Below are 12,787 nucleotides of genomic sequence, written 5' to 3'. Positions count from 1 at the left end.
TGAAAGTGAAGTATTAAGTGAAGTCAACATCATTAATTTCAGTGAAGAAACATGAATGGTGCCTCTGTATGAAGAAAATGGAGCACGTCTTCATCGGTTTTGAGTTTCTGGTTTCCAGATCGATGCAAGTGATGGAAGGAATCAATACTTCAATCGGCATTTCTTTGCCGGCACGATTTAGCGAGCCTCCCAATGTAGAAATTTGATAAGAAACATGCTAGACTTTAATTAATCTTCTATGGGCCTATGGCTCTGCATCTGGTTTGTTTTCTAGTTTAAAAAATATATTTGAGAAGGATTGAATTTTTTTTATTTTTAATTAATAATTTTTTAAAATTATTTTAATATAAAAAATATCATTTTAATAAATATTTTTAATAAAAAATACTTAAAAATAATTTGATTACTAGAAAGATATCTGTGAACATGTCTACTGCATCAGCTAGTGTGCTTTGGTTTTTGTTAAGGTGGCTTTTCAAGGTTTTAAAATAGAAGGGCTTGATTTTCAAATGATGTGATTTTACTGTCTTTATCAAAAACTCAGCTCAAACAACCTTTTCTTCTTATGTCAAAAAGCACCACCAAAAGCACTTGTCTTTCTCGAAAACTCAAATAGAATCCAACAACTCAACTTGATCATCAATCGATTTGAAACTTAATTCGAGCAAGATTTTACATTAAATTAGATTAAAAATTAACACGATCAAATATGAATGATTTAACAAGTTAATTTACAATCTAGTCAGCTTGATTCAAACTTAATAGGGTTTTTTTTTAAATTAAAATGATATTTTAATTAAATTCATGTTATTTCAGGCAAGCCTTGCTGACTAACATGTGATCCAAACCTTGAAATTAGAATTATAACTATGTTTTTTGTATACGCTATTCCTTCCTGAAGCTGGTAAGAAGCATGTTGTTGATTCCAAAATTAGAGATTTTATAATGATTTTACTATTTACCGTAAGACTTGAGATCCTGATTTTGTAATGACGACTCATAAAGAAGAATAGATCAATAATTAATTATTAGACTAGTGATTGATTGCTACGCCATGCATGGTAACCAAAATTCAAAAGGTGTGTGGTATCCATTTACTAACAAAGAAAGTGATTGTGTGGTGGGGTTGCACTGAATTTCGTTGGGATATTTCATTTGAGAATTTTTGAGATCTTTTCATGAATTTAAACAAATTAAAGGATACTTCTTTAAACTCGAGTTAAGAGAATTAGGTTATTTTTCTCAAGGGTAGAATTCGACTTCAGGAGTAGGATCAAGGACCAACATGGAATTCATTGTACTTTTAAGCAAATTAATGATGTATCATAAATAATTAATATAAATATAGGAGGAATGAAATATATATACTAGTTACATGAAGGAAAAAATTAAAATTTAAAAATGTTAGGTATTTCTGTAAAGTTATATTCAAGAGTTTTAAATTTAACTGCAACGTTTGACCTAAAAGTAATATTTATAATATTAATAATAACATTAAATTTGTATGATCTAAATTTAAGTGAGTGTGATTGTAACACCATACTCAATAGTATTAGATGTGAGTCTGATTGCAAGGTTATGTTATACAAATATGATAATTAAATAAATTAATAAAAAAACAAAGAAAAAACCAATAGGAAAAAAAAACTAATAAAAAAAATTAAATTAATTGGGTTAACCTTTCAAATCAGGTTAACCCGTCAAATTTTATATTTGTGTTATGAAAATTTGATAATTAAATAAAAAAAATAACAAATTAATTTGATTAAACTGTTTAATCAGGTTAACTTATCTAGCTTAAGATATCATAAAGCTATAATAATTAACTAAAATAAAATTTAATATTAATAAACTAAATTAAATTAAATTAATTAATTAAAAAAAAAAAAATTCGGGTTCAAGATGACAAAATCATATCCCAGTACGTGAATTGCTGTATCCCAAAAACCCACGTTCATGAGCTATCATAGGCTTGAAGCATGGTACTTTGCTGCAAGGGAGACAGATTCCATTCCGAAATACAATTATTTGGCACTTGCGAACATCATTTGTCAAAAAGGGAATGAGGAGACCTGGCATGTAATTGGCTCCCGGCACCATTTAGTCACCCAGAATAATCGTAAGTGCTCTGTACCAGAGGGAAAAAGAAGAGCTCGATCTGATTTTCAACAATGGCAGCCATTCCTTTTTGGAGCAAATCTATATCAAATTCACGTGTTCAAAGTTCTCTGTACTTGTAACTATTCTCTCACTTTGCTTTCTTGACTAATCACTCCCACTAACCCAACTACTTTTGTCAGGAATCGATTGTAATCAAGAAACTCGAGTCATCGGCAACTATTTTTGTCTCAACGTGTTCTCTCTTGAAGATCTTGTGTTGCCCTCACAGGCTCACACAATTTCTTAAACTTTAAAATTATGTTTTTATTCATGATTTAAAGTAGTTATTAAACTCAGTTTATTTCAATTTATAAACTTGGAGTGGTTAGGGTTCTTATTATTGCATTGTTTTACACATTAGCTTGGTTAAACCAATAATATGAACTCTTAATCAGGTCATGCCCCTAGCATAATCTAATGATTATGGTATTAAGTAAGTTATCCTCGTTTTATATTCGTGCACTCATATAATAATAATTTATTGCTAAAATGAAACTGTAAATAACAGCATAGAAACTCAAAATTATGAGAAACAAAATCAGTGACCATCTGGAACAATATCCAGCAACAGTATAGCTCGATGCTTATCAACTAATGTAAAGATTTCCTTTCTTTGCTGCAAAGGGACTCCAATCTTGCGCGTTCAATGGCAACTCTTGAAGAACTTGTAGCTTCATGATTGGTATGCCAAAACCAATCTAATATATAGAATTATCAATAATTCTTCTCGTGTTGGAAAGTTAATATGCCTAGCTATACACCCATTAATGTTCATTAATGTATATATAAAACATTGAGTTCCTATGCTCTATTAAATATATAGCTCATTTAATTAATGTATAAAGATATAAGAGACGAAATCTATCTATATAAGAACAGATTTATCTTTATATATATATATATATAAATTATTGAGAAGTAGGAATGCTAATCTAAGCTTTAAAAACTCACAATTTTAATTCTAAAACTAAGGCACAAACTTTTTTCACTAAAGCAACTTTGAGGGGAGTTTACATTCAAGAATATTAACTTTAAATTATTTTTTTAAAAGAAAAAAAATAACTATATTTTGACCAAGTTTTCAAAAATAAAAATTTAACAAGTTGACGACCGAGTTAGTCAAGAATATTAACTTTAAATTATTTTTTTTTTTAAAAATAACTATATTTTGATCAAGTTTTCAAAAATAAAAATTTAACAAATTGATGACCGAGTTATATTTAAATTGATTAAATCAACTTGATTTTTGATGGGGTTAATAATGTTTTTTTTTTTCAATTCGAACTAATTATATATACATCTATTATGTTAATTTAGGCTATAAAATAAATGATAACCCAAATTTTACATACATCTATAATATTCTTTTTTTATTGTCAACTATTGTTTAATTTATTTGTATCAGTTTCTTTTATAAATATTTTTTAAAAAACAAACATAATTAAAAAAATAAATTTTTAAAAATTAAGTTAAAATTTTCTTTGATTGAAAAATATTTTTTATTGATAAAAAAATATTTTCTGTTAATCTATTTTTTTAATAGTAAACAAATATAAAAAAGTTTAGAAAATAATTTTACAAAAACTACTTTAAACCTAAATCTCTTAATTAACAGTCCCAAATCAATCTAGCATGCTAATCAGGGCTATAAAATATTAATTAGATGATGATGACTCAAATTTTATATCCATTTATAATATTTTCTTTTCATTTTCAACTGTTGTTTAATTTACTCATATCAGTTTCTTCCATGCTGTGAAAACAAACAATTATCGTTCCACGAATTATGTGGCCTTTGAATTCGAAGACGAGAAATTGAAGAGTAAAAAGTCGGTTTTCTTTTTGAAAAAAATACAAATAAATTCTATAAAGCAGTGCCTTGCATACTGATGAATGAACAGCTGCATGCATAATTCCATGATGCCCAGACAAGAAAAGTCCCCTCGCCATTGTCAAGTTCTTCAAAGTTCAAACTTCGAAGTGTTTGGACATCATGCAGAGGGCAAGGCCCTTGCTAGCTAGCGAGCTAGCGTGCATGCTTTTCATTGTTTTGCTCTCACCATGCTTTTCATCCCTTTCCAAGGACTGGCATGCATGTTTTTCATTTTATGCTCACTCTATTTCACATTGACCCCTCTGCAGTGCTTTAATTTTCTGTTACAAAGTTTCTGTTTATTTTTTATTTTGTCTTTTTAGAATTTAATGTACATAACTACTTTGTCTTGATATTTTGAAAGTATTTTTTTTAAATTAATTTTTTATATTTTTTAATCTATTAATTTCAAAAATATATTTTAAAAATTATATTAATATATTTTTAAGTGAGAAACATTTTAAAAACAACATCTACTATAATATAAAACGAGTTCTTATAAAACCCAACTGGTTCTAGTAGATTAACTCGAGGCTTGACCTAAGTTTTTCAAAAATTTTATTTTAAATTTTTTATAAAAATAACTTCATTTTAATTTTTTTTAAAAATTAGACAACTTTATTTCAAGGTTTTTCCTTTTAAAAAAGCATTAACAATGGTGAACTCACCCTACTAGTGTCTATAATCTTGTATTTTCATGTTGATACATTTTCATAGTCACTTAGACTTTCTTTTTTTTAAATTTACCTATGCATCTTATAATTGAATTTAGCATGTCTAGAGGGTGACTCAAATTAAACTAAAATTATATAATTTTAATTTTTTTAAAGGAGTCAAATATTATATTATTTTATTTTTAAAAAATATAAACCAAGTCTTGATTTTATTGGTTATTTAAAACTCGACTCGAATTTCGCCTGTGGATGTGGATAAGCATATAAAATGCAATCCAATAAAAGAGAGGTTAGGAAGCAAATAGTGGGATTGATAATTAAATGCTAATCCTTTAATGAGATTGGATTTAGGGGCACTGTTTAGTCATGGAATTGAATATATTTTATTGGTTAACTACAAACCTAATTGAAGAACCCTAGTCTCCATTGTAGGCATAGAATGAAAGGAACATCCAAGAAACCTTTCTTCTATTGCCACTCCCATTGACGCCATAGCTTCCATTGATCCCATCAAAATCACCCCAATTATCCCATTCCCAAAACTGTAGCAATCTACCATGTAGGCCTCACTTTTTGTCCCAGGAAAATCAAAGACCTCAAAATCTTTCAAAGTTAATTATAACTTAGTCCCTGTAGTTTATGAAAACTAATTTATTAGTCTTCATGATTTTAAAAACTATGTCTTCAAATCTCATGTGTTTTTTTTATTGGGTCTCTTTCTAGAGATTTAAGGAGCTAATTATGGTGGAACACAAATCTAAATATTTAGGGATGTTTAACAGTATTATAATAATTGTTTTTTAAAATGTTTTTTTTTTAAATAATATTTTTTTTTATTTTTAAAAAATTATTCTTGATATCAGTATATCAAAATAATCTAAAAATATTAATCTAAAATAACTAAAAAAAATAAAAAAAATTATTTAAAACATAAAAATAAACAAACACTGATAATTTTAGGTTTGGATCATGTCAGATTTGAGCTGAAAGCACTGGAACCATGACCCTAAATTTTTCAAACAAAGTTAGGTGGGGTTCATGTTTGCCACCTTTGCGTGGACTATTTAACTATTTGTAATAGTATAAGGACTGTTTCGTTTGATTTGATAAAATATAGGGACTGATATTATAGTTTACTCCATCTTCCCCTTCAAAACCCAAATCTCTCGAAGACTCAAACCTCAACACTCTCCCATTTTCCCTCTCTTTCTCTCTCTAAAATAACAAAGGGCAAGTCATGTTTTTCAAACTTTCCGTTCTCTTTCTCTCTCTACTCTTCACATCCCACTCACTGAACCAGGATGGCCTGTTTCTCCAGCGAGTCAAACTCGGTCTCTCCGACCCAGCTCATTCCCTCTCTTCTTGGAACGACAGGGACGAGACTCCCTGCAACTGGTATGGTATCACATGCGACAGCTCGACTCACCGAGTCAATTCGGTGAACCTTTCCAGCTCGGAGCTCATGGGACCCTTCCCTTACTTCCTTTGCCGCCTCCCCCTTTTGACGTCGATCAATCTGGGGAACAATTCCATCAACTCATCTCTCACCGATGACATTGCCACCTGTCAGAATCTCGAGAGCCTTGACTTGAGTGACAATCTCTTGGTGGGCTCCATTCCCGCGTCCCTGTCCGAGTTGAGAAACCTCAAGCAACTCAATTTGGAGTCGAACAACTTTTCCGGTGTTATTCCGGCGAAGTTCGGTCTGTTCCAGAAACTGGAGTCGATTTCACTTGCTGGGAACCTGCTCACTGGGTCCATACCGAGTGAGCTTGGTAATATTTCCACTCTCCAGCATCTTCTAGTGGGTTATAACCCTTTTGCACCGAGTAGGATACCGAGTCAGTTCGGTAACTTGAGTAACCTAGTGGAGCTCTGGCTAGCTAATTGTAACCTTGTGGGTCCGATTCCTGAGAGTTTAAGCAAGCTAACTCGGTTGACCAATCTTGATTTCTCATTGAATCGACTAACTGGGTCGATACCGAGCTGGCTTACTGGATTGAAGAGCATTGAGCAAATTGAGCTCTATAACAACTCCTTGTCAGGTAGATTGCCTCTGGGATTTTCGAATTTGACCATGCTGAGAAGATTCGATGCCTCAACGAACCAGTTAACGGGGACAATCCCTACTCAGTTGACTCAGTTGGAGCTCGAGTCCCTGAACCTGTTTGAGAACAGACTTGTAGGGACTCTGCCTGAGAGCATAGCAAACTCACCAAATTTGTATGAACTCAAATTGTTCAATAATGAACTTACCGGTGAGTTACCAAGTCAGCTCGGGCTTAACTCACCATTGAAGTGGTTAGATGTTTCGTACAATAAATTCTCCGGTAACATACCGGGGAATTTATGTGCAAAAGGTGAGTTGGAGGACTTGATTTTGATTTACAATTCGTTTTCCGGTACACTCCCGGAGAGTCTGGGAAAATGTGATAGTTTAGGCCGGGTTCGGTTAAGGAATAATAGGTTTACAGGCGCTGTGCCTGAGGAATTCTGGGGGCTGCCGCAAGTTTACTTGTTTGAACTTGAAGAGAATTCATTTTCCGGGAAAGTCTCTAGTAGGATTGCCTCTGCTTATAATCTATCTGTGTTGAAGATTTCGAAAAATAAGTTCTCGGGTAATTTACCAATGGAGATTGGTTTTCTAGGCAAGTTGATTGAGTTTTCGGCGAGTGATAACATGTTTACAGGTCCAATTCCGGGGAGTATGGTTAATTTGAGTACCCTGAGCATGCTTGTGCTTGGTGACAATGAATTGTCTGGTGGTCTTCCGGGTGGGATTCAGGGCTGGAAGAGTTTGAATGAGCTTAATTTGGCGAATAATAAGCTTTCTGGCCCGATCCCGGATGAGATTGGGAGCTTGCAAGTGCTTAATTATCTTGATCTGTCCGGAAATTACTTTTCGGGGAAGATTCCGAAGCAATTGGAGGATTTGAATCTCAATCTGTTGAACTTGTCGAACAATATGCTTTCGGGGGCGCTCCCTCCACTTTATGCTAAAGAGATGTATAGGAGTAGCTTTGTGGGAAATCCAGGTTTGTGTGGTGATTTGAAGGATCTTTGTCTGCAGGAGGATGATTCGAAGAAGCAGAGTTACTTGTGGATTCTTCGGTCGACTTTTATACTTGCTGTGGTAGTGCTTGTTGTTGGTGTTGTTTGGTTCTACTTCAAGTACCAGGATTTCAAGAAAGAAAAGGAAGTTGTTACTATATCAAAGTGGAGATCGTTCCATAAGATCGGTTTTAGTGAATTTGAGATCCTTGATTTTCTTAGAGAAGATAATGTGATCGGAAGTGGAGCTTCTGGGAAAGTCTACAAGGCAGTGCTTAGCAATGGTGAGACCGTGGCAGTGAAGAAACTAGGTGGAGAGAGCAAGAAAGACAATACAAATGACAGCTCTGAGAAAGACGAATTCGAAGCAGAAGTTGAGACTTTGGGGAGGATTAGGCACAAAAACATTGTCAGATTGTGGTGTTGTTGCAATACCGGAGATTGCAAGCTTTTGGTATACGAATATATGCCAAATGGGAGCCTGGGGGACTTGTTGCATGGCAGCAAGGGAGGCTCGTTGGATTGGCCTACAAGGTACAGGATAGCTTTGGATGCGGCTGAGGGCTTGTCTTATTTGCATCATGATTGTGTTCCTCCGATTGTTCATCGGGATGTAAAATCGAACAACATATTGTTAGATTCAGAATTTGGTGCCAGGGTTGCCGACTTTGGAGTTGCTAAGGTTGTTCAAGGAGTCAACAAAGGAACAGAATCGATGTCTGTTATTGCAGGCTCCTGCGGCTATATTGCACCAGGTATTTCACTTGTGTCCGTATGAATTGTTAATGTGAAGTGATTTGATCAAATTAAGCTTAGTTTTCGCTTGCTTTAGCTAATCGTTTAGGCTCCAAGTCATTACTGTAATTGAATTTGTCTGAACTTGATTTGATGCAGAATATGCATATACTCTCAGAGTGAACGAGAAGAGCGACATCTACAGTTTCGGGGTAGTCATATTAGAGTTGGTGACAGGCAGACTCCCCGTAGATCCAGAGTTCGGAGAGAAGGACTTGGTGAAATGGGTTTGCACCACCTTAGATCAGAATGGGGTGGATCATGTAATCGACCCCGAGCTCGATTCACGTTACAAGGATGAGATTTCCAAGGTTCTCGATATCGGTCTCCGATGCACAAGCTCATTTCCCATCGGCCGCCCCTCAATGCGAAGGGTGGTGAAAATGTTGCAGGAAGCTAGCATGGGACAGAAGCCTACAGCCAACAAGAATGATGAGAAGCCCTCTCCTTATTACCATGAAGAAGTCTCTGATCAGGGAAGTTTAGTTCAAGAATTTTGAGTTCAGACTTGACTGAAGTAGTAGCTAGAGAACACCTCTACTGAATCTTCATCCATGGCCTCATGGTGTTTGATTTCTAGGGGCAGAGGGAAAGTGATTGATGTAACTATATGAGGTAGATTCCACATGCCCTAGTTGAAAAGTATAGCTATGTTCAGACCACAGATTAAGATGTCAGAAAAGATTGTAACTGTCCAGTACTATTTTAGTTGGTGCTATCCTCTTTGGTTAGGTAATTGTAACATGGAGGGCATGTTTGTGAAAATGTGATAAATGAAGTTTTTTTTTTTAAATGGGTTAAAATAATATATATTTTTTATTTTTTAAAATTAATTTTTGATATTAGAATATCTAAATAATTTTAAAAAATAAATAAAAAATAATTTTCAAGAAAAGCAAGACAAATCTTAATACCTAACACACCCATGAAAACCAGCCTTGTCAAATTTGAAACATCTTTTCATTAGTAACAGCTGTTCTGCAATTGTACAAATTCGAGGAGATTCAATCTTTTTGTCTCCCATTTGGACCTTCCTTCCCTCTGTTTGTTACTTGCTTCTTCGGATAGATTGCGCATGTCGAGACTGGAATCAAAACTTCGAGTTTTTTTTTTAATTTATCTAAAATAACCTGAAATAATATTGTTTTGAAATAAACTCAGTTGACTTGATCGACTCATAACCCATAACAGATTTGATAACTAGAGATAAAAGAGGATGCAAGATGAATTACGTTCTCAGTCTTGCTAGGCTGGCCAATTCTCGAGCTCCTCTGATACACCATCATTTATTTGCTAGCTAGCCAAACCCAGAAGGCTGCCGATTGACATAACTGAAATATTCCAAGCAGCAAGAGACAACATTGGTAATTGAATGGAGATAGCTGAATGAAGGTGCTTGTCATGGCCGTCCCTCATTTAAGAGAAATGGGCCTCTTCTCCATTAAAGCAAAGCATTGTAGGTGGGGGGTGGTGAAGACCGACGACTATGTGCTTCTCGGGAAAATGACAACACTGATTCCCCAAGTTCTTATTTCAACAGGTATTAAATGATGGACCGTGTTTGGACTGCAATGACGCCTTTCTAGTATAAAGTATTGATCTTGGTAGGTCAATCCGATAGTTGGCCATCCCAAAATCTAATCTTGTGAGTTTTAAATTAAATTTGATTTTTAGTTAATTTTTTTGGTGTAGTATAGTTTAGAGTATCTTTATATTGTTATATCAGTTATTTTTTAAAAGTATTTTTTTATTTGGAAATATATTAAAATTCTTTTTTTAAAAAAAATATTTTTAATATTAGCATATTATAATAATCTAAATACACACAAAAAACTAATTTAAAAAAATTAATTTTTTATAAAAACACTTTCTAACTACAAAAACAAAGTCTTCGTTCTTTATAAAAATCATTTGTTTGGGGCTTTGAATTGTTTTATAATCAACAAAAACTAATAGAGAACTCATTTTTCTCTTTTTTAATTATTTATACTCTCATTTTTTTTCTTTTCAAACCTTCATCCTAATACATATTGTGATCCTTAAAACTCACAAGGATCCTTAAAAATATCTTTTAAAAAAAAGGGTTTGTGGTTAGATTATTTCTAATAGCTATTTAACAATCAAGCATAATGCTGGAAACTTTAAAAAATCACAAGTAATATTTAACATTAGGCTCCCTTAAAATCACACAAGTAACTTGTTTTTGTAGGCATCTCTAGCCCATTTAGCCCAGCTCTTTTTGTTCATAAGCCCATTATCAATTGTGAAAGGCCCAATTTTAATGAAACTTTTTGTTTGGCAACACAATTTTTGTAAAATAATAGTTTTTTTATTTTAAATTAATTTTAAAAAATTATTTTAATATATATTTTGAAAAAATAACCACTCTATAAACCAAAAACTAGCTGAGTACACAGCTACTATGCCAAACATGCCTGTACGGGGCCAAAAAAAAAAAAAAACACATGCTTGATCCTTTTATCTTTCTTTTATTCTTTATTCCAGGCGAACTTAAAAAATGACCATGACGTAGAACATTGACATAATCCAGGATCGTTTGTACGGACATTAGTTGATTTTACTAATTAAGCTTCCTAACTACAACAATTAGATATGATAATTATGGGATGACATGTTTATAAGCACAACCTTAACCAAATGTAGCATATGTTCTTTTTAGTGAGAAGTTTCATTAATCCATGAAACACTTTCCACTTCTCTCAACAATTTAGTTTTCATATCCTACTAGTTATTCCCCACTTCTTTCTTCCATCATATATATCCCAGATAAAATTGGCCTCAATACTTAACTTGGTTTCTTATTTTTCAAATTAAATAGATACTTTTTTTAATAAAAATTAAGAATAATTAAGCATGTTCTTGATTTGATTAAAACAGCTAGTTATATCCATGTAATGTTAGATTACTATATCAAAATATATTAGATGAAAATAATAAAAACAGAGAGAACTTGTCTCTTTATACTTCCTGTTTTGCGGAAACATATATATCTATATATAATGTATTTGACTTCGTCTCTTTAATCAAATATATTTATGTCTCTTTAATTAAATATATTTATGTTTTTATCATATATTTATGTTTTTTATCCGAAACTGAAAGATTCACAATTATTTTTGTAATTTCTCATCAGCTAATTAACTGGGGACTTGAATATGGATTTATCAAGATTCAAGCCTTAATCTAAGTGAAATTCCATGGTTAGACTAACCCCTTCAAATTAAATAAATAAAGCATCAACTCAAAGTAATTAATTTAGCAAAAGAACTCACAAAGAGTGGGGCAGATGATACCTTGATACTTGGACTAGGAATATCCAAAGGTGAAAATGTTGCTGTATATATTTTTACTTAATTATGCACATCTCTTTCACTTTATGTTGTAAGCTGGCAATAGACAACACAAGAACGGTCTTTATGCTTTGATGTTCTTTTCTCACAAGAAGGTGCATATTGGCTTTTAACCGAAATGAATATTGCTCAAGTTAGAGAACACAAGTATCGTAAAGGGCACCCCAAATACTTATGGCCTCGTGATGCACGTTTTGTTCTTCAAAATCTAGGGGAAATTCATTGATTGAAGGTCGGATCTGTAGGTAGAATTTCTTCTTCTTCTTCCTTTTTCTTTTTCTTTTTAATGGAATTTGATGAAAGATACTGTAGCAATAATTTAAAAGCAAACTAAGTTCACGGGTTTTGATGGGTTCTTCCTGAGCTGATCATAGGGTCGCTAATGAACTTGACTCTTTGAACGGATTATACCAAGCAAATTTTCCTCTTATTTATATTGAAATCTTGAGTTATTCAGTTATGGAATAATTCATCGAGTAAAATCGGGCTTGAAAATAATGTAATAAAAGACAATAAAAAACCACCTGTTTGTGTGGGAAGAACACAATTCTGTAAGAAATTTGTGTTGTCATTTTTTTATTAAATTGCTCTCTCTTTTCTTACAGGAATGTTATAATACAAGGACATATAATTCAGCTCAATAAATCTTTTGGCTTTAATTTTGTTTTTTCTTGGAACAAGGGGCTGTACCAAATATGGGGCACTGTGGTGGTGTCATGCATAGAGGAAAGGGGCAAAAAACTAAGGAATTTGGCTGAGAAAGAGGTTGTCAATTTACTGTGATAGATAGGTTCCTTGCTTTACATGAGAAGTCTACGTGAAGAAATAGAATTATATATTTGGTTGGACATTGGCTCTCTTAA

General features: G+C 32.9%; 1 protein-coding gene across 1 annotated transcript; it reads left to right on the top strand.

Moving 5' to 3' along the window:
* Positions 1 to 5,878: 5,878 nt before the first annotated feature.
* Positions 5,879 to 9,347, top strand: LOC105139029 (receptor-like protein kinase HSL1). The gene is made up of 2 exons (XM_011045328.1): positions 5,879 to 8,513; positions 8,653 to 9,347. Exons 1-2 carry the CDS (start codon positions 5,945 to 5,947, stop codon positions 9,051 to 9,053), a joined length of 2,970 nt encoding a protein of 989 aa, XP_011043630.1. The 5' UTR covers positions 5,879 to 5,944; the 3' UTR covers positions 9,054 to 9,347.
* The last annotated feature ends 3,440 nt before the right edge of the window (positions 9,348 to 12,787 follow it).

Source organism: Populus euphratica, unplaced genomic scaffold, assembly GCF_000495115.2.
Source record: "Populus euphratica unplaced genomic scaffold, PopEup_1.0 scaffold226.1, whole genome shotgun sequence".
NCBI lineage: Eukaryota > Viridiplantae > Streptophyta > Magnoliopsida > Malpighiales > Salicaceae > Populus > Populus euphratica.
Note: the sequence above shows the minus strand (reverse complement) of the source record. Positions and strands in the feature narration are given on the sequence as shown.

What these genes read in the sequence shown, in the direction of transcription:
- LOC105139029 (XM_011045328.1), top strand. Translation starts at nt 5,945, where the DNA reads ATGTTTTTCAAACTTTCCGTTCTCTTTCTCTCTCTACTCTTCACATCC. An exon ending in CTGCGGCTATATTGCACCAG is followed by an intron (nt 8,514 to 8,652) that starts GTATTTCACTTG and finishes GATTTGATGCAG; the next exon opens with AATATGCATATACTCTCAGA.